The 27,613-nt window shown below is 39.5% G+C and overlaps 1 protein-coding gene and 1 long non-coding RNA gene across 4 annotated transcripts in view; one reads left to right on the top strand and one right to left on the bottom strand.

The window, feature by feature from the left end:
* On the bottom strand, positions 1-27,609 carry CRISPLD1 (cysteine rich secretory protein LCCL domain containing 1). Of its 3 annotated transcripts, none has more exons than XM_081014039.1 (15): positions 27,157-27,609; positions 25,236-25,558; positions 14,651-14,769; positions 14,372-14,504; positions 13,353-13,468; positions 10,096-10,196; positions 8,556-8,708; positions 8,398-8,458; positions 8,228-8,294; positions 7,520-7,650; positions 6,260-6,303; positions 6,094-6,166; positions 5,333-5,408; positions 2,465-2,595; positions 1-815 (listed from the first exon to the last, which is right to left on the bottom strand). In XM_081014039.1, the coding sequence occupies exons 2-15, from the start codon at positions 25,491-25,493 to the stop codon at positions 764-766; spliced, it is 1,515 nt and encodes a 504-aa protein (XP_080870165.1). In that variant the 5' UTR covers positions 25,494-25,558; positions 27,157-27,609; the 3' UTR covers positions 1-763. The 3 variants fall into 3 exon arrangements, with proteins under 3 accessions (XP_080870165.1, XP_080870167.1, XP_080870166.1); XM_081014041.1 differs by lacking the exon at positions 27,157-27,609 and adding an exon at positions 26,661-26,689; XM_081014040.1 differs by lacking the exon at positions 27,157-27,609 and adding an exon at positions 26,332-26,393.
* Positions 1-27,613, top strand: part of LOC308481379 — a 916,155-nt gene that overhangs the window by 569,669 nt on the left and 318,873 nt on the right. The window lies entirely within an intron of this gene.

A 27,613-nucleotide genomic window follows, 5' to 3' on the forward strand; every position in this document is an offset into this window, starting at 1 on the left:
TTTTACATATCATTATGTAAACAACTGCTTGTACCAAGTTGGTGGCATCTGATCCTGCTTTTTTTTTAAGATTTGAATTACCAACACGATACAAAAACAAGACAGTTATTATATTTTAAAAAATATACGGCTCTCAGCCAGGATTCGTTTTAAATGGCATTTTAAAAAGTTGGATCAAAACAGAAAAGTGTAAAAATGGCAAAATATCTTATTCTTTTGATTTTGTGTGTTTCTGCAATAATATATGTTCACTGCTTGCTTTAGGGAATTAGTTATTTTTTTCCAATTTTAAGCAATGAAAAATGATATATACAGTGGATATAAGATCTATCATAGATATACCTTTACAGTTAATGTTAGTGGCATACATAAAACACCATAATAATAATAAACACCATAATAATAATAATAATAATGTATTAAGTTTTGTTTTGTTTTTAAATTGTGGAACATTTATGAGCTTCAAACGAATTGCATAGGAATAAATGCTAAGAAAATATAGCAATATTTAACACAGGATTCAAAACAAGTTATTTATCATCATAGTTTTTCATATGCATTTTCCCATGTTTAACTTTACAGATTTTTCCCCATTAAGATTTACATGCAGTTAAACCGCTTTTCAGTCAGAAAACAGTAAATATATTCTGTACAGCAATATTACATCTTTATACAAACTTGAGGAAGGAAATTAGATGACATTTTCTTTCTCTTCTTCCAAGCACTGTATTTACCTTTTGTTTTTACAGTTTACTTGTTACCTTCAAACCACAGCAAACACTCTGAATGCCTTGCCTCCTGGAGGATTCTGTAAACTACAGAAGGGAAAAAGTAGTAACATTTCATATAGGTTAGTTTGTGTTTTAAGATCCCAATCTTACCAAGCACTTATTCTAGAGATAAATCTACCCATACGTTTAAGCCATCTGCAGAAGCCCTGGTCCTCCCACCATCAGATGTGCAAATAGACATTCAGAAATTTCTATCTGTACTTCCATCTGTACTTCCAAATGTTCAATACTGTCTGCTGAAGTAATAAGTGCACCCCCCCAGCAAAACACACACACACACACACCCCAAGTCAATCTTGTGTTCAAGGTTATTAAAGACCCATGCCTGACAGCATGTAAAATTATGATACAATTCAATAGCTTAGCGCTATCAAAATAACTACTAGGATCAGAAATCCTGAAACACATTTTATGACATGGGCAGAGTAGGCCTAATGTCCTCAGGCTGGGAAGCCACCAAGGATGGATCTTTGCCATATCCTGAGCCCAGCTAGCTCATGCCAGCCACGGAAGGTGGGGTTGCAGATTTTGTCATTATATTTACTATTTACCAAACAAGGCTAGCATAGCAGAGAAAAGAAAGATTGGATCCCTTGGGAAATCCACAAGGCACTGGTCCAGCTCATTAAGGCGGTTCCTACAGGAGGAGGAGGAGGAGGAGGAGTTTGGATTTGATATCCCACTTTATCACTACCCTAAGGAGTCTCAAAGCGGCTAACAATTTCCTTTCCCTTCCTCCCCCACAACAAACACTCTGTGAGATGAGTGAGGCTGAAAGACTTCAGAGAAGTGTGAGTAGCCCAAGGTCACCCAGCAGCTGCATGTGGAGTAGCGGGGACGCAAACCCGGTTCACCAGATTACGAGTCAACCACTCTTAACCACTACACCACACTGGCTTCTGCCCACAGAGCCGGAGCCTCCCCACCAGTAGATTCCTCTCCAGCAATGAAATCCAATGGATAGGCAATTGCACACAATCCTAACCACCACCATTCAAGCCATCTACACTAGGGAAATGGGATAGTTATTTTGTTGTTTATTTCTCCATGCTACCAAATATATCTTCTCTATACCTTTACATATCATATATATATATATATATATATATATATATATATATATATATATATATGGAGAGAGAGAGAGAGTGATTATTTACAGTACACAGCTATTTGGGGAGGTGGGGGTTGAAATCCTCCTGTGTAAGAAAACTTAGCTACCTACACTAAATAATTAGGGCACAATACAAAGTGAAACACTTCTGCTTTTAAATGCCAACTCTATCACTGAATTAAATGAGATTTCACATGCTTAATGTTGACAGGATTTTGCTGATAAATTGTGGATATAAACGTGTATACCTAGGCAGAAGCAAACCTGAAAATCCTGAAGAAATTCAATGCAACTTTCTTATCAGCTACTATGGTATTTGCTACTGGATCAACAACAAAAGAGTTGTTTTTATTCATAAGCAGCTTTTAGGGTTATGATTTGAGCTTACGGGAAACAGGCAGCTGCTTCTCCCTGGCAATTGCCATTGTTATACAACTCACGTCTGGTTAATTAGCATTAAGTAGAACACAACTATTCCAGGATTAATGTAGGATTGCAAAGAATGGCAGGTGTGTGCATGTAGATAGTAAACACTGGTCTTCAAAGTCATACTCTGTACCTTTCTGAAAAAATCCCATTTTGAAATGAAGCAGTATACATCCTTCTTTTATCCACTGGCATAACGTCAACAAAGCCTCCTTCATTCCGAATCACTCCAGCATGTATAGCTGTCCGGCAGATACTAGATGCCTAAGAAAATTAAAATAGAAGGGTTTTTTTTTTAAATGAAAAATTGCAAATCAAGTGACGTAACTTTCATCTCTCTCTCTCTCTTTGTGGTTTATGTAGCACCAGGGTATTCACCATCATTTGGGGGGGGGGGGGATGTAGTTTTAATAAAGACCAAATGACCATGTATTGGTAACTATGAAAGGTACTGGGTAACTCATAGTCTGCATTTAACACACTTTACTAAGCAATTATATATTGGCCATAGTCTTACTGGGTTGCAGTACAGCCCCATGCATAAATAAGACTGTCTAAAGTACTTTAAAAGTTAGCATGAACATTTCATATAGTATTACAAGGCCTCGCTTTATTGCTGTGCTGTGAACCCTTTGGCATTCATCAGCATTTAACAGGTCACAGAATCTGAATACCAAGCTGCTTAATCATTTTCCTTCTTTCGCTACTCAGCAAAATTCCAGATACTTACAACAGCATAGAATCAGTCTGCAAAGGCATGTTAAACACTTATAAAAGGATCTTTCAAGCCTTTATTTACATAGATATTTATTATTGATGACAGATGGAATTCCAGGGAATTTTACCTATTCTGCTGTAGAAAGTTATCAATGTGCTCTCAAATATATGAGTAGAAATGTGTGTATATAATTCAAATGTCAATCAGATTGTCAGCATAGTTGAAATCGCCCTATACTATTGTACCCCACTGCAGTCACCAGCATATATATTGTAGAAGGGCATGATCACATTTCTGGCTTTCATCATTACTTGACAAGTACTGAATAAACCAATATTCAGTATTTTCTAACAAACAAGTGATGGTAAAAGCATTTTCTAACAAACAAGTGATGGTAAAAGCATTAAAAGTGAGCCATGGAAACATGAATTTGGCAGCAACCATTTCTAGCTTATAAGACTGCTGGTTGTGCCTCATTCCTTCCCCAACATGATGCCCTCAGGATAGTTTGGTCTACAACTTCTATCATATTGGCTGGAGCTGATGGAAGCTGTAATCCAAAACATCTGGAGGGTACTGCATAGTGATATTGCCAGTCACTACTGAGACTCCTGTTTCAGTGACATCTATGCTGGCTTGGTCATGTCTACAGAATGGAAGATGGCAAGATCCCCAAGGACGTTCTCTACGGGGAGCTGGCTTCCAGCACCAGGCCAATTGGTAGACCAACTCTGTGTTACAAAGATGTCTGCCAAAGTGACATGTAACATCAACCCCACCATGTGGGAATCCCTTGCAGACAACTTGGAGACAGGCAGTTAAGTCGTGTATCCATAGCAATGGCCGGAGTACAACAACAACAACAACAACAACAACAACAACAACAACATATTATTTATACCCCGCCCATCTGGCGTCCAACAAAATATTAAAATACTGTTATGTACCGAAGTTCTCACCCTGGGCCAGCAGGGGGATACTGTAGATAGCTATTCAAATGAAGGATCGAAAGTGGCGTTCAGTGATTGGATAGTTTGTATGCAAATGAAGGATCGAAAGTGACATTCAGTGATTGGCTAGTTACAGAAAATGGTTACTGTTGCATTCTAGTGGAGCTCTATATAAGCAGGCTGACTGAGCTCCTCAGTTCAGTTCTGTTCCAGCTTACAAATAAAGAGCTGCTTTGGAAGAATTGCTGTGTCGTCTGATATGTTCGCCCACAACTTAACAAATACAATAGTCTATTAAACATTAAAAGCTTCCCTAAACAGGGCTGCCTTCAGATGTCTTCTAAAAGTCTGGTAGTTGTTTTTCTCTTTGACATCTGGCGGGAGGGCGTTCCACAGGGCAGGTGCCACTACCGAGAAGGCCCTCTGCCTGGTTCCCTGTAACTTGGCTTCTCACAGCGAGGGAACCAACAGAAGGCCCTCGGTGCTGGACCTCAGTGTCCAGGCTGAACGATGGGGGTGCAAATGCTCCTTCAGGTATACTGGACTGAGGCCATTTAGGGCTTTAAAGGTCAGAAATGATGGCTGGGAGGAGTTCAGAGAGAAGAAACGCCATGGTGCATCTGCAGCAGCACAACTGGACACCTTCATCTGCCCTGGCTGCAACAAAACATGTCTCTTCCACTTCAGTCTCTAGAGCCACAGCAGGTGGTGTAACCTTCCAACAGTTTGGCTCTACCCCCAAAGGCGCACTCCCCCATTGTCTCCTGAGGGAGACGGATGCCAACAGCAACTGAGACATGTAAGTGTATGAATGGAGTCACAGTCAGCCGAGGAGAACAGCCAGTCAGTGAAATCTTTCTTGCTTTGGCTTTTCTTAGTCCGCTTGTGTTGTGTGGTCTACTTTCTGTTTGCATTTCAACATTCCTCTTGACAATTTCAGATCTTTCCTAGCACAAAATATGTATTGCGGCCATGTGGCATCCTGAAATAGGTTTTAATTGTTAGGGTTTACCACATGGATACGGTATGTGTAAAAGTATCCTGTGACTGGAAAGAAACTGAATATATCTGAACTGTATGTATCTATACTGGTTCACAATTGGTTCAAGTGGCTAAAACAGACAACAAGCAACTTTGTAAACATAGTGTCTGTTTACACTAAAAAAATAAATCAGAGAATCAATGTATATCAATGGATCTAAACTGGAAATGAAGCCACATATTTTTAATGATTCAATTTCCCACCTGCTAAGCTAGTATAAATAAATAATAAATAATTGTATAAATGCAATTATTTTACACTCCAGATTTAGAAATATGTTATCTTACTTACATCAGAATAAATTCTTGATCCTATCACTCGAGCATAGTGTGGATTTGCCTGCATGCAATTGTGAGGGCAATAGAGCCTTGAAAATCGAAAATAAAATAAAAACATAGACAATTATAACTTTTTCACAAGTACAAATTTTTGATCATTTCATCCAATGAAAAGCACACATAATGGAACAGTTTTATATCCATGCATTGCTTTGTTCTATTATTTTTCCTGTTCTCTTGGTCATATGGGCTTTTTACACTATGGACTGCTTGAAGATTTCCCAATGATTCTGGCTTTGCCTTCAGTTCATAGTACTTGTACATGCTTCGATGTGCACACAGAACTCACTGTGTGAATGGAGAAGCACAGTTTTATGAATGGGGGCTCAGAGAGTTCCACCTATGTATCAACTACAGAGCAATCTGACTTAGTCAACAGAAGGAGTGGTTGTGGTGAGCAAATGGCCAAATCCAAAGCCCTGCCAGGCTCCTTTTCCTTTTTTTTCCATTTCTCCCCATAAAAAATGTTTTAATGGAAAGGAAAATAAATATGCCTGTTCCAGAATTGGCATAGTGGCCCCCATCTGCACCCTCAGTGTGTGAACTTATATTCATAAGGTTCAGTATAATGTCAGCAGCCTGAAGTTCAATATATAAGGAAGTCTAATGACTCTAATATTTCTAGTTCAACATCACCATATGGTTTGTAATAGCCTCTCCCCTGCATTGTGATAGGAATGGCAATTAAACAACAGACTTAATTAAATAGCTTACCTTGGGCAATGTGTGGCTGGCTTGTAAAATGGGCATAATTGTTCCACAGTTGTTTCACAAGTGATAGCTTGCACTGAAATTTTAAAAAGCATACTCAAATAAATGTTAACAGATGACATATACATTAATGAATGAGTAATGCTGTATTATATAAATTAATGCCAACCTGGCACTTTAGAGACTGTGAAGGAATTCGCAGACTGGTATTTGCTACAATAAAAACAGAAACGTAGCTATTATTACCAACACCCATATATTTGCTTTATGTATGCTCTCCAAAGTGATGTACAATGAAATCATAAAACAATTACCACAAACATTTTTAATAACTGAGCAAAAGGAGCACAAATTAATTGGAAAATGGAACAAAAATATTTTGTTTGAATACTTCTACAACTGTGTAGAAATCCACTCTGCAAGCATCTTTCTAACTTATAGTGTAGCGTTATACAAGTCTTCTCTGAAGCAGATTTCATTAACTTCAATGCATCTCATTCCCAAGCTTGAATAAGAATGCAGCTTCAGGTTTCTAAATAAATAAATAAATTCAATGAGGCTGCATAAATATGCATTTAAGTGCTAAACATTTAAGAGCATCCAACACAAAGTCAAGTGATTGATTTAAACCTGCTGGAGGATCCTTAGGTGTGTTGATTCAGCCTAAAGTTCCACTGACTGAACAAGAGATGGCAAAAATTATAATGCAGAAATTTGGGGGAGATGAATGTAGTGACAGCCAGGTTACTTCAAAAGACCAGAGGATTTCAGAAAGATTGAGATAACTACTGAGGCAATTTTCTGATTACTATTCAAGGTTCATAGATACTATGTTATCTTACAACATAACAGTAAACAGTGACAAGTATTATATGGTAAAACAAAATCTCTGCTCAGGATATACATTTTAATTTCACATTTATATATTGCTTGATTATAAAAGCCGCTTTATATGGCAGAAAAACAGGATTTACATTGGCATATATATATATATATATATATATATATATATATATATGCATGCTAAGGTAAAGGTACCCCTGACTGTTAGGTCCAGTCATGGCCGAGGGATCTGGCGTTTGTCCGCAGACAGCTTCCAGGTCATGTGGCCAGCATGACTAAGCCGCTTCTGGTGAAACCAGAGCAGCGCACGGAAATGCCGTTTACCTTCCCACCGGAGCGGTACCTATTTATCTACTTGCACTTTTCAGCGTCCTTTTGAACTGCTAGGTTGGCAGGAGCTGGGACTAAACAACAGGAGCTCACCCCGTCATGGGGATTCAAACCACCAACCTTCTGATCGGCAAGCCCAAGAGGCTCAGTGGTTTAGACCACAGCACCACCCGCGTCCCATGCTTATAGGCTAATATATTAAAAACCTGAGATCTACCTACAACATTTGTGACTGAATATTTGTATTTTTACTCACCCAATTGACTGAACTCCATTTCTATAGGATTTAATGAAATAATTTCTTCTTCCTTGCCTGGTAACATCAACCCAGCCACCATCGTTATCTAGGATGCCATAATGTATTGCAGCTCTGCAAATGCTTGATTGCTATGATAGAAAAACACAGGAACAGAAATTAAGATCCATAGCCGAACAATTATTTCCCCCATGACATTTCCAAAAGGAGGAGCTCCTCTATTTCAAAGCAAACTCTTGTGTTTTTCTTAGATTCTGGCATACTACAAGTCAGTCATCTATTAGTCATTTTCAGTTTTATGATATCAAAGATGAGTTAGCAAATGATACGAGATATATTAGGTTGTGTCCAACTAAGTTCTACTCAGAATAGCCCTATTGAAATCAATGGACCTGAGTTAATCAGGTCAATCGATTTCAACATGTCTATTCTGAATATGAAAGACACTGGATACGACCCAGTATGACTGATTATACTTGTGAATTCTCTACGTGAGGTGCTAACTAAATCTCCAGCTCAAAATGAGATAATGAGTAAAATCTCACCAAACAGTTATCCTCAGATATTTCTATCAATTTTAGCTTACTTTTCGCCCAGTTCTGTTTACATAATGTTTTGTCAATGATAGTGTGCATTAGCTAACCTCCTAGATAAAAAAAAAATGTAATCAAATGGTGCTACAGTGAGTGTTAATTATAATATTTTTACCATGTCATAATGTACACTTCCAACTACTTTGGCACTGCTGTCCAAACAGCCAGCAGGACATTCATACCTAGGGAGGAAAACAGTTTGATCTGAGAATAATGGCAAAAACAATAACATTTAAAAATGCATGTAAACCCATGGATTCTGGATAAACTGGAAGGATGCCCTACCTATTACAAGTTGTTCCTTTGCACTGGTCCCTTAGCCGTACTTCACAGGAAACAATTTGAGCTGGGGGAGAAAGTGACCATTATTATTGCAGTGTCCCACAGCGTTAGAAAAAACCAACAACAAAATGAAACTGGTGATAAAAATGAAATTGACTTACACATTTGTAGTTTGCTTATGACTTCATTTCTGTCACCATCATCAGATGCTGCATGTGACCTTAATCGATTTTGTGATGAATCCTGAACATGTGACTGCTGCCGTTCAATCTCATTGGTTTCCATCTCTGGAGAGTAACGTCTTTCTGAACCTTCTGTTATAGCAAACAAATGGAACAAATGCCATTTTTTAAACAACAGTCAATTCCTGTGAATCAGAAATGGAATAGCAAGTATGCCTTGCAACTGGCCATGAGGAAGCCAAAGCAATCCAATGGAGGTCTACTTGGAAGTAAGTCCCACTGTATGGAGCTTGTGTGCATACAAATGTAGCTTAGTACTTAGAACCTCCAAGCCCTGCTGGGAGTAAATATCTCTCACTACAATTAATGGGACTTAAAAATGTTTAATACTGGCTGGCTTGTGATAATTGTTTTTACTATCATGTCACTAAGTGAAGGTTACAAACAAAAGTAAATGTATTACAATGCAAAGCTACTGACACAATGAGAGATTATCCTCTTCAATCTGGAGACTGAAGGTGCACTGGAGAGACAGCCTCACAGGTATAGGCTTTTCCTCAATATACATGGTTCATTATAATGTCTGTAGAGAGCCAGTTTATTGTAGTGAGGGGTGGAGAGCCTATGGCCCTTTAGATGTTGTTGGACTCCAGCTTCCATTGACCCCAGCCAATGGCCAGGTATGGTGGGAATTGTTGTCCAAATACATCTGGAGGGCTATAGCTTCCCCATGCCTGCTCTATGGACTCAGGAAGCTTGCAAAGGCAACATTCCAGATTACACAGAGAAAAATCTATTCAAGTACAGTTCTACGCAGGGAAGTTCTTTACTCATATTCTAATAAGTACATGTTGGTCAGCACTCCAATTACAGTGGTACCTTGGTTTACAACCATAATCCGTTCTGGAGGTCCATTTGTAAACCAAAACAGGTTGTAACCCAAGGTGCACTTTCACCAATGGGGCCTCCAAAAAAAAATTGTTCATAATCCAAAAGAAATGGGTTGTAATCCAAAGAAAAGGTTGCAAAGCAGAACACACACTTCCGGGTTTGACATGTTTGTAATCCAAAAGGTATGCAAACCAAGATGTATGCAAACCACGGTATGCTACATTTTATCGCCAGATAGAAAGTGTGAAAATGCCTTCTGTTGTGTTCAGAAGGTTCTGAATTAGGATAAATTTAGGCTGCAATCCAATGTTTGCTGACTTGAAAGTAAGCCCAGTAGGATTCACTTCTGAATAGACATATATAGGATTGCACTGTTAATGAATTCATTGCATGATTTTTAGTCTTTCTTAAAAGATGAAATGATATAGGTGTTGATTTGCAAAAGCTTTTTGGTACAAATTGTTAAAGCCAAATATTCATTATGTTTTTCTGACCATCAAAGTCACTTCATGTGGAGTAAAAAATACGAATAAGCCTTTGACCAACACATAGAATTCCCATGGAATCAAATGATCCCTTCCCTTTCCCTTGGATACAGCAGATACAATTTAATTTGCTGAATACACACCTTTATAACAAAGATTTTCTCTACAGCCTCCTCCAAAACTAGGTGGACATGCAGAACATGGGCGACCATGCTTGTATGGCGCATGCCCCCACCAATTACCCCTAGGGGAGAAATGCTATTTAGTGAAATATATTCATGATAAATATTTTGTTTTGCACAGTTTAAAAGGTCTATCACTGACCTAATAAGGACACAGGCACTTGTGACTGTGAAACTTCCTCTCACCCAACTGGGGTGGTTGGTTCACCTGGACTGCTTTTTAGGGGGGCACAAGTCATACCTCCTAGATGGTGCTGTAAGAGTGGCACAGCTATAGCTATGGCAACATGCCATGAATGGTAGATTTGCTTCCAAAGCATTACCCTAAATGGCCTGGGGGCAGGGAGGGCAGAGACATGTATTCTCAGGCCTTAATAAGCTTTTGATATAGTATTTTATTGAGCTACAGGCACAATTAATGCATTTGGTAAGTAGGACAACGTGATCTATAGCTGCAACATATATAGCTAATCGCCAGAAACATGCTCAGAAGATTATCCTTCCTGCTGGTAGAGCCAAAGGTACAGAGGAAATTGCTTGATTTCACAAATGAGGGCTGAGGTTGATAACTGCCAAACTGAGGGGTATTTTTTATTTTTCCTAATGAGAACAGAAGAGAGGATACATTGGGGTACATACTCTTTGTATGTGTTTTATGCAGGCTTCCTGCCCAGAAAGCTATGTGGGTACAGCGTTGTGTGGGATCTTTTTCCTTCTCTTTGTGTGTGCTGTGCTCTGAAATGCTGATCATGAGCCACACAAAGGAGACTCAAACCCTTGCTTGGAAGGATCATTGGGGACTCACAATAGTGGGGTTGATTCTGCCTATGTGAGTGCCAATGGCCCTTGTGGAAAGGGAGCATTGGGGTATAATTTTCCATGTTGTGCAGCAACGCAGGGGAGAGTGCTGTGGGTCTGCTCCTGGGATCTGAATTCATTGGATCCCTCCAAGTCTGTCATGCAAGCGCCTGTCTGGCACAGCCCCTCCTTAGCATATTTTGGTGGTGTTTCCATGGAGGTGTCTGGGAGGGAGAAGTGGTGTTTGCTATTTTTCTCCTTATGGGAAATTTATGGTTGTCCCTCCACTCCTTTGTGTACAGTACGTGACTATCATTCTGCCAGCACAGTAGCACCATATCTCCCTCCCCTCCCCTCCCAAACCCCAAAAAAAATTGGAGTATAGGTCTGCTCTGCCCATGCTGTTCCAAAGCCAAGGAAGAATGTAGCCGAGTGCAGCCTTATTTAACACCATGCAAAATTACCATAATGCAGGTGAACTGCTGCCAATCAAATCCCCTCTAATCATCTGTTGTAAAATGAGCAGATTGTGTATATAAATGGAGCTGGCAGATTTTCGAGAATGCTTGGAATGTTGTAATTTTGGACTAAAACAGATTTAGGTTGGAGCTTGCAAAATTCAAAACGTGTTACCATTGCACTGGGTCAAAGCTCCACTAGAAACAATGCAACACATTACAGAAACTCAAAACAGAAAATTCAGTCTGATTTTTCTCTGTTACCTAATGGATTAAATGTTCCTTTGCCTGTGGACAGACAATGGGTGACTTACAAGGAACTGCTGGGTTGTACGGGGGGGGAGGGGGGCAAACTGAAATCAATGGAATACTTAAGGAGCCAAGTTACGGATTGGTTGCAATATCACCAGGTATATGACATGTTTAAATTAGATAGAAAGAATGGATTTCTGGACCAAAGCTCACAATTTGAAAAAGAACTCTTACAAAATAAGGATAAACCTTTGTCTAAAATGCATAATTTTTTATTAGAATGGGAAACAAAAGACGAGCAAGGTAAAGCTCCAATGACATACTGGGCAATAGATATAGGACACAATATAGATCTTAAACTCTGGGAGAAGCTTTGAAAATTCATTGAAAGAGAATTATTTGAAAATGATTGTTAGCAGGGCCCTGTTAGAGGGGTTTATGCTGGGAGTCACTGACCGTGAGTGCTTGGTGTATGGTCAAACTCCCAGAACTGGAGGAGTGGGGGGGGGGCTGCGTAAACACATGTTTTGCAGTGTCCCCAATTGGGGGCTGAGAGGGATACATGCCCAATGCCTAAGCCAAGGTTTCCTACATCTGAAATTTAATAAAGTTGTGACCTAATTTTAATCCCATAACTATGCTGCATTGTGTCTAATTTATCTGGGCCTGGCTCCTGGGGATGAGGAGTCTGCAACTGGGCATGCAAAAGGTTATTTATGTATACAACAACTGCAGCCTGTGTTTTGTTAGCCCCAAACTGGAAAGTGAACGAGCTCCCAACTAAGGAGAATTGGCAACTTAAGTTGATAGAATATGCAGAACTTGCACATTTAACACAGAGAATAAGAGAGCAAGAAGAATATACATTTAAAGAAGAGTGGAAAACATTTATCGAAAATAACTGTATACAGCTGAAAACGCTGGCAGCACTAAGATAAATTCAACAGAGTAAATAATTTTTGATGGATGTAAAAGTGGAAAACTGATGTGAATGGTTATAGCAAAATATGCAGGAATATATGATACATAAAATGAACCATGGAAGGAGAAGAAGGGAAGTCATTGGCTATTTTAAAGTTTGTAAAATGTTTATTTTGAAATGTAAAATTGAAAGCCTTATTTAAAAAGTTCCTTTGTCCTTTCGAAATAAACACAGGTGTCAAGGTTTAATTATGTGTAACAGGTACATTTTCTGTGACCAGCTTCCATGTGGCTGGGGTAATATTTTAATGACCCAGCCACATGGGGAGTGGCTGATATATTTATAAATGTAGCAGACCTCCCCCCAACGCTAAAAGAAAAGAAACCTTAGGGATTGGGAATATGGAATAGAAACATGATGGTGGTGAGAGCGGGGTGTTAAATTGTCACAAACCCATGTGTACCTTATGAGATTAAAAAGCAGCTTGTGTGGGAAAATAATAAAGCACTCCCACCCCCAACATTTCTGTAGTCCAGGGATGACTACTAATCTTTGGTCCTGCAGATGTTAGATTATAACGCCCATCATTCCTAACCATTTGGCTGGGGCAAATCTGGGGCTGAACATCTGGTCCAACAACATCTGGTGGGCCATGGGTTCCAACCCTCCCAAAGTAACCCTCCCAATAGCTTTTCTGTTTTTAAAAAAATGGCACTGGGGTTCTTTTATACCTATCTCTGTGTACCAATGTACCATAGCTAACTTCTTAATCTGTCATATATACTTACTTGGGAGAATAATTGCACACCAGGTAAATGGCTTTTGGCCATATTTGTCCCCAGACATTCATGTTATGGCACAAATTAACTGCACAACCTATTCTGCTACTTGTGGCCCATACCACCTATTGGACAAAACGAAAGAAAGACAGTTAAATGCCTGACTCAAATCAAAACAAATGAATATTATAATACTATCCAGAAAACTTTTAAAAAATAATAATACAGGCAGTACTGCTGGCATAGAGACAGAAGAAAAATTAATATAGTTAAAGTTTAACACAATGAATAGTCAAGGAAAGTATATATACTGCAGATCTCTTGCTAGCATGAGTGGATTCTGATGGGATTCCACTTATTTACATCATCTGTTGATCTCAATAAAATAAAACAGTTATGGTCTTTGATCATGCATAAAAATGCAATTATTTTGCTCTTAAAAGCAGAATGGAGATAGATAGATGGTAGATATAGATGATGATAGATAGATAGATAGATAGATAGATAGATAGATAGATAGATAATAGATAGATAGATGATAGATAGATAGATAGATAGATAGATGATAGATAGATAGATGATGATAGATAGATAGATAGATAGATAGATAGATAGATAGATAGATAGATAGATGATGATAGATAGATGATGATAGATAGATAGATAGATAGATAGATAGATAGATAGATAGATAGATATAGATATAGATATAGATATAGATATAGATATATAATCAGTTGTATTAAGTGTCACTTTAAACAAAACTTGCTTAAAATGAATTCTGAATGTTTCATTACTAAATTCTATACTTGTCTCTTTAAACTGAATTCATGACACACTGGGCCAGTTCACATGTCAAGGTAAACCACAGTTAATGGCTTTTCATGAATAGGCCAATTTTGCCTTCTTTGCCCATATGTGAGTGGAAGAAAAGAAACACAATCCCTGGCTTAATGTTATATCCAAAGCGAAAACTTCTCAAGTTGATTACATCATTGTTGATATTGGGAAGAATAATGCATACCCACCTGTGTATAATGGGTACATACAGGACCAGAACATCTATAAGGGCAATAAGGGTTGCATTCTTGAGGATAAGGATAGCTGAAGTCTCTCACTTCATCATACCATGCTTGGACATGAAATGTTAGAGGTCTATATCTACAAAAAAGGAACCAAACAAAACTCAAAAGTAATTCAAACAGCCACTGCAGTTATCAACAGAAACAATGTTTATATGACATTTTTAAGGAGAACCATTTATTATACACTGTTTGAAATCATTTGTAAAATATAATTATTTATACCTTCCCCAGTGTGCTCCCAAATTCTGTCCAATGGATGGAAGAAGACTTGCAGGACCATGTTCCCAAAGACATGTCTCAGCCCAGGATTGTGCTGATCTCTCCAGCTCTACATCCCATGTCTATATTTGAGGAGGTGGGGAGAGAAGGAAAAATGCAATTATTTGAAAGTGTTTTAAGCTTATGAAAATGGACATTTTGTGATGCACATGAACAAACAACCTATGACGCCACTTATCCCAGTGAAATAGGACTTCATTTGGCAATACTTATGGCATAAGTCTTTGTTTGACTCATCCCCCCTTCACCTGACACCTTGCTTAACAAGACAATGTTCATTCTTTTCATTTATTGCCCCCTATGCCTCCCCCTCTGCTTTGTACTTACTTTGGTTTTCTACAAATCCATTCCAATGATTGATTTTTTATTACTCAAGTTGCACAATCTAGAACATTATGTGTCATAAGAGTCCTTGATCGTATTTATCCTACAAAGAAGTAGGAAACAAGCAAGACTTTGGAGTGAAAAGTTCATTCTTGTGATCAAGGCCTAAACTGAGACACCCGAATGGAAAGCCACAAGATACCCTTCATACATTTTTTCAGATATGACTTGGATCCCCTGAAGATTCGATATTCTCACAATAATCTGTGTTTGGACTCATGAAATGGTTGCCAGATTCCAAATTGCAAGGAGGTTAGTTTACTTATATCATAAAGATAATTTCAACTATCAAGCATCTAAATTGTAATAATACATTTGTTGACATTAGCTCCCCCCCCTTGCTAACCTGAGAAGCAGATTGAACTGGAATTAGTGGTATCACCAGATTTCATAATTAGTTAGTCCATATGTCAAATCGAATCTGTTCATAACTCCCATCTGTATAATGAGACTGACTTTGACCCAGTGAAATGATAAGGGTTTTTTTGTAATTTAAACTAGTGATTTTTACAAATTCAAGAAATTTGATGCTTCAACAAATTGTACAATGCTGTTCTAAAGCAGAGATTCGGAATCTGTGACCTTCCAGATACTGCAGGACTCCAACTCCCTTCTGTTCCAGCAAGCACAATTCATTATCAGGAGTGATGGGAGTTGTAGTCTATCAACGTCTGATGAGCTACAGATCCCCCTTCACTGTTCTACATACTTTTTGGGGGGATGTTTCTACTTTGGTAGAATGGTATCCTATAGCAACCACCTGGCAGAAAGCCCCATTGGACTTAATGGGGCATACTTCTGAGTGGACATATATAGAGAATCCCACTGGGTAATCTTTCTATAGTATATTCCAGCAAGTAAGGCAATGCTTGTGATCAAGTGGGATTTTTAGCGGGAATCCGTTTTCTGCAGTGAATAATGAAGTACAACTGTCCAAAGCACTGCAAAAGATGCCTTTGATGAAGCATTTCATTTCTTGTGTTCACTCATGACAGATGAACACATACATCCTTAGGAACTGTTGAGGGTGGATCGATTATTCAAAGTCATCCTGAAAGGTTTATACTTTTTAAAATAATTAGAATAATATTCTGTTTTCTACATTGCCTACATGGCAAAATATCCACCTTACTTTTGTATGTTTAAATGCAGGCAGAATAAGGCATATTTTCTTTAACTACATTACTGTAGTTGAAACGTACACATTGCATGCGAGCTTGGTGCAAATAAGGTATTTGTTCACTGAGTACTGATCCATGCACAGTTGCTCAGTGCATTTCCACTAGCTCAATTAATGTTGAGGTGGACACAAATATTTTGGGACTGTATTCTCTATAAAAGGAAGGAAATACACACCTTTTAATCTTTGACGTTAAATACCACTTAACATTAACCATACAATTAAATAACATCTAAAATAATATGGAATGGGACTCTTTATCTACACAAGATATGACCTAGGTTGTTGTTGATGTAGAAATAATCACAGTTACAAAGTTAAAATTAATTTGTAATCCATTTACAGTGATTAAATTATTCCAGTGTAGCAAGGAAAGATTGAACTAGCTGCAAAACAATATTCTGACATGCACAGGTTTCTAATATATCAGTGATGTTCTCCATTGTAGCCTAATTCCAGACAAATATCCAAGCAATTATATTAGTATGATTGTACAATAACTAATACTTATCAGTAGATACATGTTTCCATACTAAACCCTCAAGCTCTGTTCAGTTTGCTAAAGTTCACATGTGGAAATACAACCAGATTAATGTTTGCGAATTTTCACTAATTTTCACAAAAATCAGTATGACACAAAGCTGCACAGAGATTTGAATATGTACATCAGATTTGAATATGAATTAAAATGTGAAAAAAGGATATCTCCAGCTATCTCAGGACCAGTCCCCAAGACAGATGCCTCACCCTGAGAAACATGCAACTATCTTATAAAATAATCTTCAAACAATTTACCAGAAATGTCACTGATTTCAGTTTCGTAATTGTACTCTGAAATGCTTCTACAAGCAACCTCTAATCAGTATCCTGAGTCTCAGACAAAGGCTTGGTGTGCACATTGCATTAAAGCATAATTTAAAACAAACTATGGTTAAATGTGAGCAAGCAGCATGCTAGTAATGCACACTGCTCAAAAGTTCCCATTACACTCTGCCCTCACTTCAGTTAAAATGTGGCTTTTTGTATCATCAGAATCCAAGCTCAGTGTTTCTTTCGCTAAAATGAACCCTGACGTACCACAAGCCTAGTTCACATGGCATGGCAAGCTTGTGTCATCTGTAGCATAGCAGCAGTATAAGTAAAGAAAGAGCATCCCAGAAACATTTGAGCAATGAGCACCAATACACTGTGCATTTGCATGATTTAACCATAGTTTATTTTCATCCATGGTTTAATGTGAAATCTGAACTGGGCCAAAGAATCACAGAATCTTTTGGAGTGGCATACAGAACACAAAGAAAACCTTTCCAAAGCAATATGTGAAAACCTGTAAAGTGAATTAAAAAGAGCTAAGATTCAGACTTGGTAAAGACAGTAATGCATACAGTTGGCACCAACAAAAGTAAACATTTACTGTGGCATGATAGAAAGCCTCAATGCAGTATTCATTCTAAATATAAGGAATAGACTTGTAAAGTAAATATCAGTGTACAGTATGGTGCTTTTTACTTTTAAAATAAAACCCACTATATTCTTTAAGCCAAATCACAATGAATAAGTGAAAGAAGGATACAAAAACTGGATAGGAAATATCATAGCAAAGCAGCACATTTTAATTAGATGCCCAGATCCAGCTAAAGAGATGTAGGTAGAGAAGCAGTCCTCCATGAATATCTCTTGCTGAACCTGGAGTCACGGGCTTAAATTTTGTGTGCATTTGCTAGAAAAGATATATACAGAAATGAGTACATATCACTGGCATACAGGGGCATTCTCACCTTATAGTGGTACCTCGGGTTACATACGCTTCAGGTTACATACGCTTCAGGTTACAGACTCTGCTAACCCAGAAATAGTGCTTCAGGTTAAGAACTTTGCTTCAGGATGAGAACAGAAATCGTGCTTCGGTGGCGCGGCGGTGGCGGGAGGCCCCATTAGCTAAAGTGGTGCTTCAGGTTAAGAACATTTTCAGGTTAAGAACAGACCTCCAGAATGAATTAAGTTCTTAACCCGAGGTACCACTGTATTTAAAAACAACAATGTGAAGCTTCCTTATTCAAAAATATATTACCTGAACTTCTCATACAATGCTGCAAACTAAATGCCAATAGTTGGGATCTTTTTTAAAACAATATTCAAAGCTCCTGGTTCCACTAGCTGAAGTTGTCTCCATTCAACTTGCAGGAATTCCTCCTTTCTCATCAGTTCCCCCCATGTTACATATGGCATAGGACTGGGCAGGGAAGTCAGCTTTCACCAGCACCATCCTAGGCACTTAATTCTGGACTCAACACAAAGTACTAATTACCACTTTGAGTAAATTACACACTGTCCAAAACATATCTGCATTATACTGATGGATGTGTGTATACTCTGAAGTAAAAAAATTAATAACCCAAATTGAGTGCCAAAAAGAAGTTGAAAGCTGCATAAATTATGGAACTATGCCCACTTTGGACTATTTTGTGTAATTCATGCCACTAAAATCATGGGGAGGGGGGCAAGAACTATGAAGGGCACTGAAACTCCACCCCTCCAACAATCTTACCAAGCATGGCATGGTTCACACACTTTCAAGTCTAATTTTGTAACTGTAATGGCCAGAACACAATCTCAGTGCCATCAGTTTAAAAATGTCACTTTAATTAACCTCTGACTGAAGTTCTATAGAGGTGAAACATTGATTTGATATGGTATACATGCATCAGGTGATTGCACTAAGCTATGTATGTGTGTGTGCATTTGATTTGATCTTTTATTTTGGTTAGTGTACTGATTACATGTACTTAAAGCCTGCAGCCCTCAATACTGCTAAAATGAATTTAACAGAAAATAAATGCACAAAATGAAAGATAAATAAAAGAATGCTTCTGTGTTTTAAAATTGTTGTTGTCACTGTGATAAACTTTACATCAAGACTGTACATCCTTGGGTATCACAGCAGATTTATACCTACATGCCCTCTTGACCACTTTCACTAGGCAGAATCTACTGATGAAAAGTTCCAGATAAGAATAAGAGGATAAGTTGACATTGCTCAGCCCTTTGATGCCATGTCAATAGCCTCTGGGTGAAGGCATGGAATCTGGAGCACTTCCGCCAAGCTTTGAAGTAAAGCAGGAAAGTGGAAAGCTAGAGAGGAAGCATTTTCACTTTGAAAACTCTAGCTAGGTTCTTGGTTAAGTGCTCTACTTATGAAAACCAACCACTTAAAAGACCCCACAGGCAATAGTACTCTGTTCTTGAAAATGGGAATTGTGTTCATTAGGTGTCTCTGAAACTACTGATTTTATGTTCGCTGCTCTGGCTGAATAGCAGGGTACAGATGCTGTAAATAAAAAATGAAATGAAATAAAGAGAGAAAAGAAAAGAAAGCAGAAAAATATGAAAAGTACTTTAAATAAGTAGGAAGACATATTGGAAACCTTTTCCCCCAGTTTAATCCTACACAAGCCTACTCAGAAGTAAGTATAGGATTACTAAGACTGCAATCCTGTATCAGTTTGCCTGGCAGTAAATCCAAATCAATAGGACTTACTTCTAAGTATACTCATATAATACTGTATTGTTAACCTTAGAGCAGGCCTTTTTTTTTTTTGTTTTTCCCCCTTCAACTCCTCTCAGCTATAAACCTTCATTATATCTGACAAGTAATGTAAATATGTATAGAAAGATGAGGCATCACTAAGTAAATAAATAGTGCTAGAACCAACTTCCCTTGCCTGCTCAGTAGTTTTTGTCACTAACACATCACCAAAAACCAGGAAATACATCAGCAAAAAAGAGGGTGAAAGGACACAAATTTGCATAAAAGGTGACCATGCTAATTTATAATTACTATAATATTTAGTAATTACTCCCTACTGAAACATGTGAGGCCATACCAGCATTCTCCTGAACTGAACTTGTGACTGTCTTGGGCTGGATCTAGACACATCAAAGAAGCAATTCAATTAAACGTGTTGTAAACGTCATACAGAGAAATTCCGTTGGCAAAAGACGGGACTCCGCAGCTCCATCTGGTGTCACAGTGTTATAACACATATAAAGCGTTTTATCTTTACAAATGTAGCTGAGTCCTTGGACTGGACAAGTCTTTCAAACAGATTACTGTCTTTGACACCCCTTCAAATGGAAGACTCGTGGGACACTTGACCACCCTACTTATCTCCAATGACCTCTTGCTTTCTCCAGCTCTCCTCCTTCTTTCACCTCTCCTTGCCTCCTTTCTCTCTAGCCACATCTTCATCTGTTTCTTTTCCTTAAGCCCCTGTGGCTTCCCCACATTCTTCCCTTTCCTCCTTATTTCTGCTAGTCTCACAGCTGATCCTACCTACTTTCTTCTTGCTTGATCTTTCTTACTTTCTTGTCTTCTTCCATGTTTCTTCAATTCTGTCAGTTACCTGTCTCATCCTTCTCTGAGGTCCTTTTCATGCCTTCTCTGCTGCATTTTATAAGATTCACCTTAAGCCCCTGATGCCTTTCCCTTTCAATCCTTTCCAGCTACAGGACTTGATTTTCATTTTCAAATAATGAAAATGTGAACGAAACTACAACCATAAAGATGGGTTGCAGCCTGTGTGTAGCATGTTGTGGCAGGTAAAGGATAGTCTCAACCACTCTGCTAGATGCTAATATGTTGACTCCATGTTTCTACTTGACCTTTTACTTCCTTACTGCAACAAAATATCAACTGAAGTCAAAAGTGTACTAACTGTTCTGTTTTTTTAATTGTTTGATTCAGTTACTTCACCACTGCCTTTTTAAGGAAGTAACTTGATGCTACAGTTGCTTCTCTTCCTTCATCCTAGAGAAAACTAGATCACTATGAAATTTGTAAAAACCATGCATTATTGTTACCCTCCAGTAAACATTGTGCAAAACATTGTGCTCAGTAGCACATGGCCAGGAGCCAGGGAATTCTTAGTTGCATCAAGAAAGCAATGGGACTTATGTTGAACAGAACAAGTAGAATTGTGGCACTCTAATAAACTGGGGATCTTGTGGGGACTGTAATTAGTGTACTTATTCTATTTATCCTTTGGAAAGTACATCCACTTTCTGCAAATTAAGAGATACATGAAAGGAGCAAGCTTAGAGAAAAAGCTCATAAATTGAGCACTGCCATATTGTCACATTTTAAAAAGCTGCAGTTCCACCCATATCCCTGGCAACACTGTAGCTAGAAAGGCTCTAGCTGAATCAAATTAAAGTTTGTTGCTTACAGAACTTATTACTTGTGTTGCATAAAACAATGGCACTGTGATCTGTTTACAAATGTAATGCTGGTAAGTTACAATGTTATAAGTGATTGTGTAAATTTCAGTGTTCAGTAATAATTTTCTCATTCATTCAAAAATAAATGTTTTTGTAGACTTTATATGAATCTTTTGACAGCACCTGTAACCCTCTAACCCACTGAATACAGGTGCATAAGTATACCTTCATTTAACCCTGAAGGGGCTAAATCCTTTGTGCATGTTCCAAGTGAGGGGCATACAAATCATTCATGGGTGCTCATGAATTGTTCCCACCTCTGCCGCCTCCTTCTTCTCCTGTCCCATCTTACCTGGGGCAGAAGAAAAAGTGGCAGTTCCAGCTCCCCAACAGAGCATGCTTTCTTACTATCACCTTTTGTAAGAAGAAATTGTCACTGGGGATGCTGGGAGGTGGCACCCCTTATTTTGCCTCAAATACATTCGTATGACTCTTTGTGAAGTAAGAGAAGGAGGTGACAACTGCTGAAGTGAACACTCAATGTGCAAATCAAGGGGGACCTATTGATTGCTGCTCAATCTACAACTCGTTGCAAGTGATCAAACAAGGGGAGTTCACTTTTACAAGTTCCCCTTTTCTGCTACTTGTGTCATCTCTACCTTTGGCTGCATAATAGAACCCCAACCAATTGTTAGCAAATATGACTGATCATACTGCTTGAATAACAGAGTACTTCCAAGTGTTAGCTTCTTCAATGAAGGTAGTCCCAACAAAGAAGCAAATTATTGTAATTATTTATTAAATTTTTATACTGCCCTTCAATCTGAGGATCACAGGGCAGTTTACAACATCAGGAAGTACCTTATGGAAGAGACATTGTTTCGCACAACAGCTGCTGTTCCCTATGGTGTCTAATATTATATTTTGAGTAGCAACAATCAGCAGGACTTGGGGCACTTTCAGCATCTACATCAAGAGTACATAGCAAACCAGCATTTCGGTATTCAAGTCACATGCAAAGTACTATGATCACTGAAGAAAACAGACATTGTCTGGAAGCTCTCTGTCTTCTTCAATTTATAATGCTTTCCTCTGTTTATTTGGTGTGGTAATGGTAACAAATATATATTAACAATACGTTAAACCTGACTATAAAAAAGCAATAACAGTTTCTGAAACTTAAACATAATGTTAAGTCATTCACCACAAAAAGTGTGCATGCCCTTAAAATGTGAATGCCTAAAACATGTAAAGTGCCTTTCAAATTGTTTCATAGGCTGATATACAGTATATGCCCACTAAAAAAAAACCCCTGCATGATAGCACTTGGTGCCTGATCTATAGATTTTTAGCTGAATGTGTCAATCCGCATTCTATTACAGAGCCTCAGAAGAGCCCTGACTACACACAATCAGCCACCTCTTCCTCTTTCTCAACTCAATCCAAGCCAATCATATTTAAGCTGGCATGGAAATCAAAAAAAGATGCTCTACTGGAAATTCAATCCCAGGCATGCCCAGTTAAGAAGTATCAGGTAGCAGATGATATGAGAGACCTCTGCCCAAGACCTTGGAGAGTTTTCCTCTGGCAGTCAGAGTAGACAACAGTGGGCTACACCAAGGCAATTTCTTTTTTTCCATTCAGCCAAGCCACACACTTTCCCAGAGCAGCATGAGGTTAGGAGAGAAGGAAACCACTTCCGTGCCACTGTAGTAACATGTGACTCTTCCAAACGTCAATGATATGAAAATTGTAACAGCCACCCTCATGCCTTAGCTTGGCAGCAGGGGAGCTCATCGTGCCAACTGTTCTCACCACTATCGATATCACAGCAGTATCATAGCCTAGATAATTCAGCTAATGTGAATTAAAACAAAAACAAAAAAACCCACACCTTGAACCCTGAGGTTTTTGATAACTACTGCCTGGTCACAGATTCTCCCTTCCTAGGCTTGAGAGGGTGGTGACAGGCAAGCTTCAGGAATACTTGGAAGAAATTGATTATCTAGACCCATTTCAACACAGGTTTATCTGGTCTTAAATCACACTTGGTCACCTTGGTAGTTATTCTTTACCAGGAGTACAACTTTATTACTCTTGCTGGACCTCTCAGTGACTTTGAATACCCTTGGCCATGTTATCCTCCTGGACCTACTCTGTGAGATGGGAGTTTGAATGTAGTTTGAATCCTATCTGAAGAACTGGTATTTTAAAAGCATTGGATGACTGCACCTCAGCCCCCTGACCCTTGTGTTATAGGGTGCCACTGGGAGTTGCCCTGCTTCCAATGTTATTTATCATCAGAAACCATTGAGAGTGGTCATTAAAAGGTTTGAAGCACAATATGCTGATGACACTCAGCTTTATCTCTCTGTTACATTTGAATCAGATGAGGCCATGTAGGTACTGAACCAGAATCAAGATGCAGTAAAAGGTTGGATGAAGGCCAATAAACTGAAACAGAATCCTGACAAGAGGGAAGTTGTTCAGCAATGTGCCACTTCTGGATGAAACTGTACTACCCCTAAAGGAACAGGTATTCAGTTGGGGAGTAATTGGTCTTTGTTCTTGGAAGCCCAAGTGGCTATATTGGCTAGCAGCACTTTCTACCAAGGTGAATGAGGGTTACTGGCAGCCAGTAAGCTAGCAGGCCAAGTTCCAGACTGTTTTAACATAGAGCTCTGAAGAACTTGGAACCAGGATACCTCTCTCCCTACTGCCTTGCCTGAGCTTTGAACTCAGCTTTGGAGGCCCTCTTAGTTGTGCCCCTATCTCAGTTAATGGCAACCTGTGGGAGGGCCTTCTCTTTGGCAGTTCCCTTCCTATGGAATAGCCTCTCCTTGGAGCTCTGATGATACCTTGATGCTTCCTTAAAGCACAGCTATGCACCCAAACCTTTTCACCAGAAAATTAATGGTGCTCTTGGGTTACCACTTACATACTGGTTTCACCAGTTCCATAAACTGAGTTGGGTGGAATAGGAAACTACAACTTCCATGTATCCTAACAGTATGTCTTTTGGTATGATTGGGAGAATCAGGTTTTGTTCCTGTCTCCAGCCACCCTGTGGAAAAATAAGTGTTCATGTTGGTAAAATGGTTTTTAAAGCTGTCACGGAAAAGGCTCACAGAAAAATTAACCTTGTTATAAAAGACCTGGGGAAAACATGTCCATTGCTAAGGGCTACAGTACAACAGAAGTAAGCCCCATTGAAAATAGTAGTACTTCCTTCTGAGGGGAAAGCCAATCTGAAAAGTAAATGGCTGCAAACCCTTGCTTTTCCAGATGGCTGCAAAGTGATCTTAGGTATGGCACACATGGCTCCCACAGCAATTTTCGGGAACTGTCCAACATTATGTGTGTCAGCCAAAATAAAGCAGTTCAAGGTCCCTGTTATTTCAACGGGAGAGTTAACTTCCTGCTATAAGTCTTCTCCACTCAGTTCAATATGACTTAAAACTGCTGGGTTATGGCCTTAGTTTAAGACATTCCTTTAAAATAACTTAAATAGTTTTAAAAATTGGAATTGATGAAGCCTTTCAATCTTTTTGGAACAAAGTGTTGGGTCTACCAAAAAAAACCACCCCTACTTCATTGATCTCATAACACCACAAACAAACAGTCAAATAGGAAGCAAGTTTTGAAAAACATACAAATGCCAAGTAGTTAATATTTCTATGTTGTTCAGTAATGCAAACTATTACATTATTTCTTTCTTTCTGCAAACCAGCAGCAATGCATCCTTACCATATATTCCATATTGGAAGCTTGTGGATACACCTGACCCCGTAGTTTATTATGAAGATCCAAGATACTTTGCATATCACTGTCAGTGATAGCTCTTTTTCCTCTTTGCTTGGCGATCCACCATTCGCCATCCTCGTCCATGTATTTTTCTAGCATCTCCTCAAATAGTGTTGCATTGGGGAGTACCATAGCAGAAACTGCTTGAGCTATGAATAGCAAAGCAGTTACTCTGAAGCAGTCTTCCACTACACTCTTCATGATGAATGATTAAAAAACCTCCTCTGGGTTAACTCCAAGATAAAGGCGTCTTCCAAGTTGACTTGCTGCAAAAGCAAAAGAGAGTGAGGTTATTCTGAAGCTAAGGTACAGTTAGGAATTAATTTGGTGAACAACAAAAGTGAAACTGTGTTTTAAAGAGGAGGGTTCTAGTGTGGTAGCTAGGGGACTGTCTAAGAAGCCAACTAATGCAGACACCCAACAATTATACTGTATGTATGAGATGATAATTTATCTTCATTCTCATGAACTGAAGGATGCTGTACAAATCTATTTGAAGGCACAGTTGCAAGCCTGCATGAAAGAAACTCATTCTCTCCATGAAAGCACAGGCAGTCATAGAATTAGCAGATTAATTCTGCCCTCATAAGCTCATCTAAAAATATTTTTATAACTTCAAGATGCATGAGGAGCCTAAAACAAATGTAAGAAGATATCCAAGAGATCATGCCGAAAGCTAGCTTTCTGAGTCAGATTTTTCTAAAAAATAAAAATTAAAGGCACAATTTAGCCAAATGTCCTAAATTCACTTATTCAGGATGAAGCCCCAGTAAATACTGAAGTACTTGCTTGTGAGTAAATGTGCATAGGGCTGTGTTGCATATCTCATTGATTCTCACTGAAATCCATGTGTTTAACTCTCCCACCAAAATCTAAAAGTACTTAATGTTGGCTCAATCATGCCACAGGTCTGGTGAAAAGGCTTTGCCACACATTTTAAAAATCTTTTCAACGTCCAGCATAACAACAAATTATAATAAGGTTTTCAAAATCTATAAGCTGCAGCCTAAGTTTACTCTACCTTACAATTAATAGTCACCTTGGAGTATTGCTGACACTCTTAAAAATGATTCTAGTAGATGTCCTGAACAGAGAGGGCAGTTCTCACAGAAATGAATGGAGCGCACATCATTTAATTTATATCAACACAGGATTGCTTAGCTTGGAAAGGGGCCACAACCATATAAACGTTTCAGCATCCCCTGCATTCAAAGCTGTGAACCAAATGATCGGGGGCGGGGGGGAGGTGGGCAAGAAACAGAGCGCGTTTATTATTGAAGAAAATGTCAGTGCCGGCTGTAATTTGCTACGTCCCACCTATCATCATATGGCCATCTTAAACAGTGTGGGGTTTTGCCCATTACGAACCATTCAGACCGGCTCCCTGGTCTTCCTGCGTTTCTGTCACATGAGGGGGGGGGCGCTTTATCTCAGAAACTTTTAAAAAGAAAACTTTAGTTGCCCTTATACTAAACAATCACAGCTCGGAATCCTGCAAGATGCCACGTTTGGTCTTCATCCTTGAGATGTTCAACGGTCCATAAGCTTTGATGAAGTCCACCCTTCGCCCCCACAAAAAAGTTCCCTTTGCCCCGTCCGTGCTGGTTTCCCGAGAGCCAAGCAGCCCCGCGCGCTACTCGATCGCCTGCCTGCCTGCGAGCGTGACTTTTCCGCTGGCTACCTTGATCGAGGAGGGCGGGAGTGAGGAGGCACTGAGAGAGGCAGAAGAGAGCGAGGCAGAAGCGTTGCCGGCTCGTTCCTTCACGTCTCCCCCCGTTGCGCTTCGGCAGAACTGCAGTTCATTTCCCGGCAGGGATGCCGAGAGAGCGCGCGGCAGTTCGCCGGAGTGAAGCAAAGCTCTTACCTCGGGCCTCTCTGGGGTCTCGCTTGTGCATACGCGGCTCAGGTGAAAGCCGAGCGCGCGTTCTCCCCTCAGCTCCTATCCCACCGAGGAGGTGAATGGCGGGTTCGGGGCCTGTGAGAAGCCAGCAGGCGCCTGCTGCAAACTTTGGCTCGTCCAAGTTTCTCGCCCCCTCCTTTTTTTTCTTATCCCCTCAGCGCGGCCACTTCTCCCGCGCTCTGGCTACGTGGGGGCCTCCCGCCTTTCCCCCCTCAGCGGCACGGACGGAGCACGGTCTCCCGCCTCTCAGTGGCAGCCGCTGGTGAGCCCGAGGAGCTGAGGCGCTGCTCTGTTTCGCCTCCTCGGCCACCAGCAGCCCTTTATCCCGAGCTCGGAGGGCGCCCACACCCACCAGGACGCGCCCGCCCTGCTCGTTCAACGTGCCCGCCCGCCCGCCGGCCAGAGCCACCTCCGGCCTGAC

The sequence above is a fragment of the Podarcis pityusensis genome (assembly GCF_964106645.2).
Source record: "Podarcis pityusensis genome assembly, chromosome: 7".
Taxonomy (NCBI): Eukaryota; Metazoa; Chordata; class Lepidosauria; order Squamata; family Lacertidae; genus Podarcis; species Podarcis pityusensis.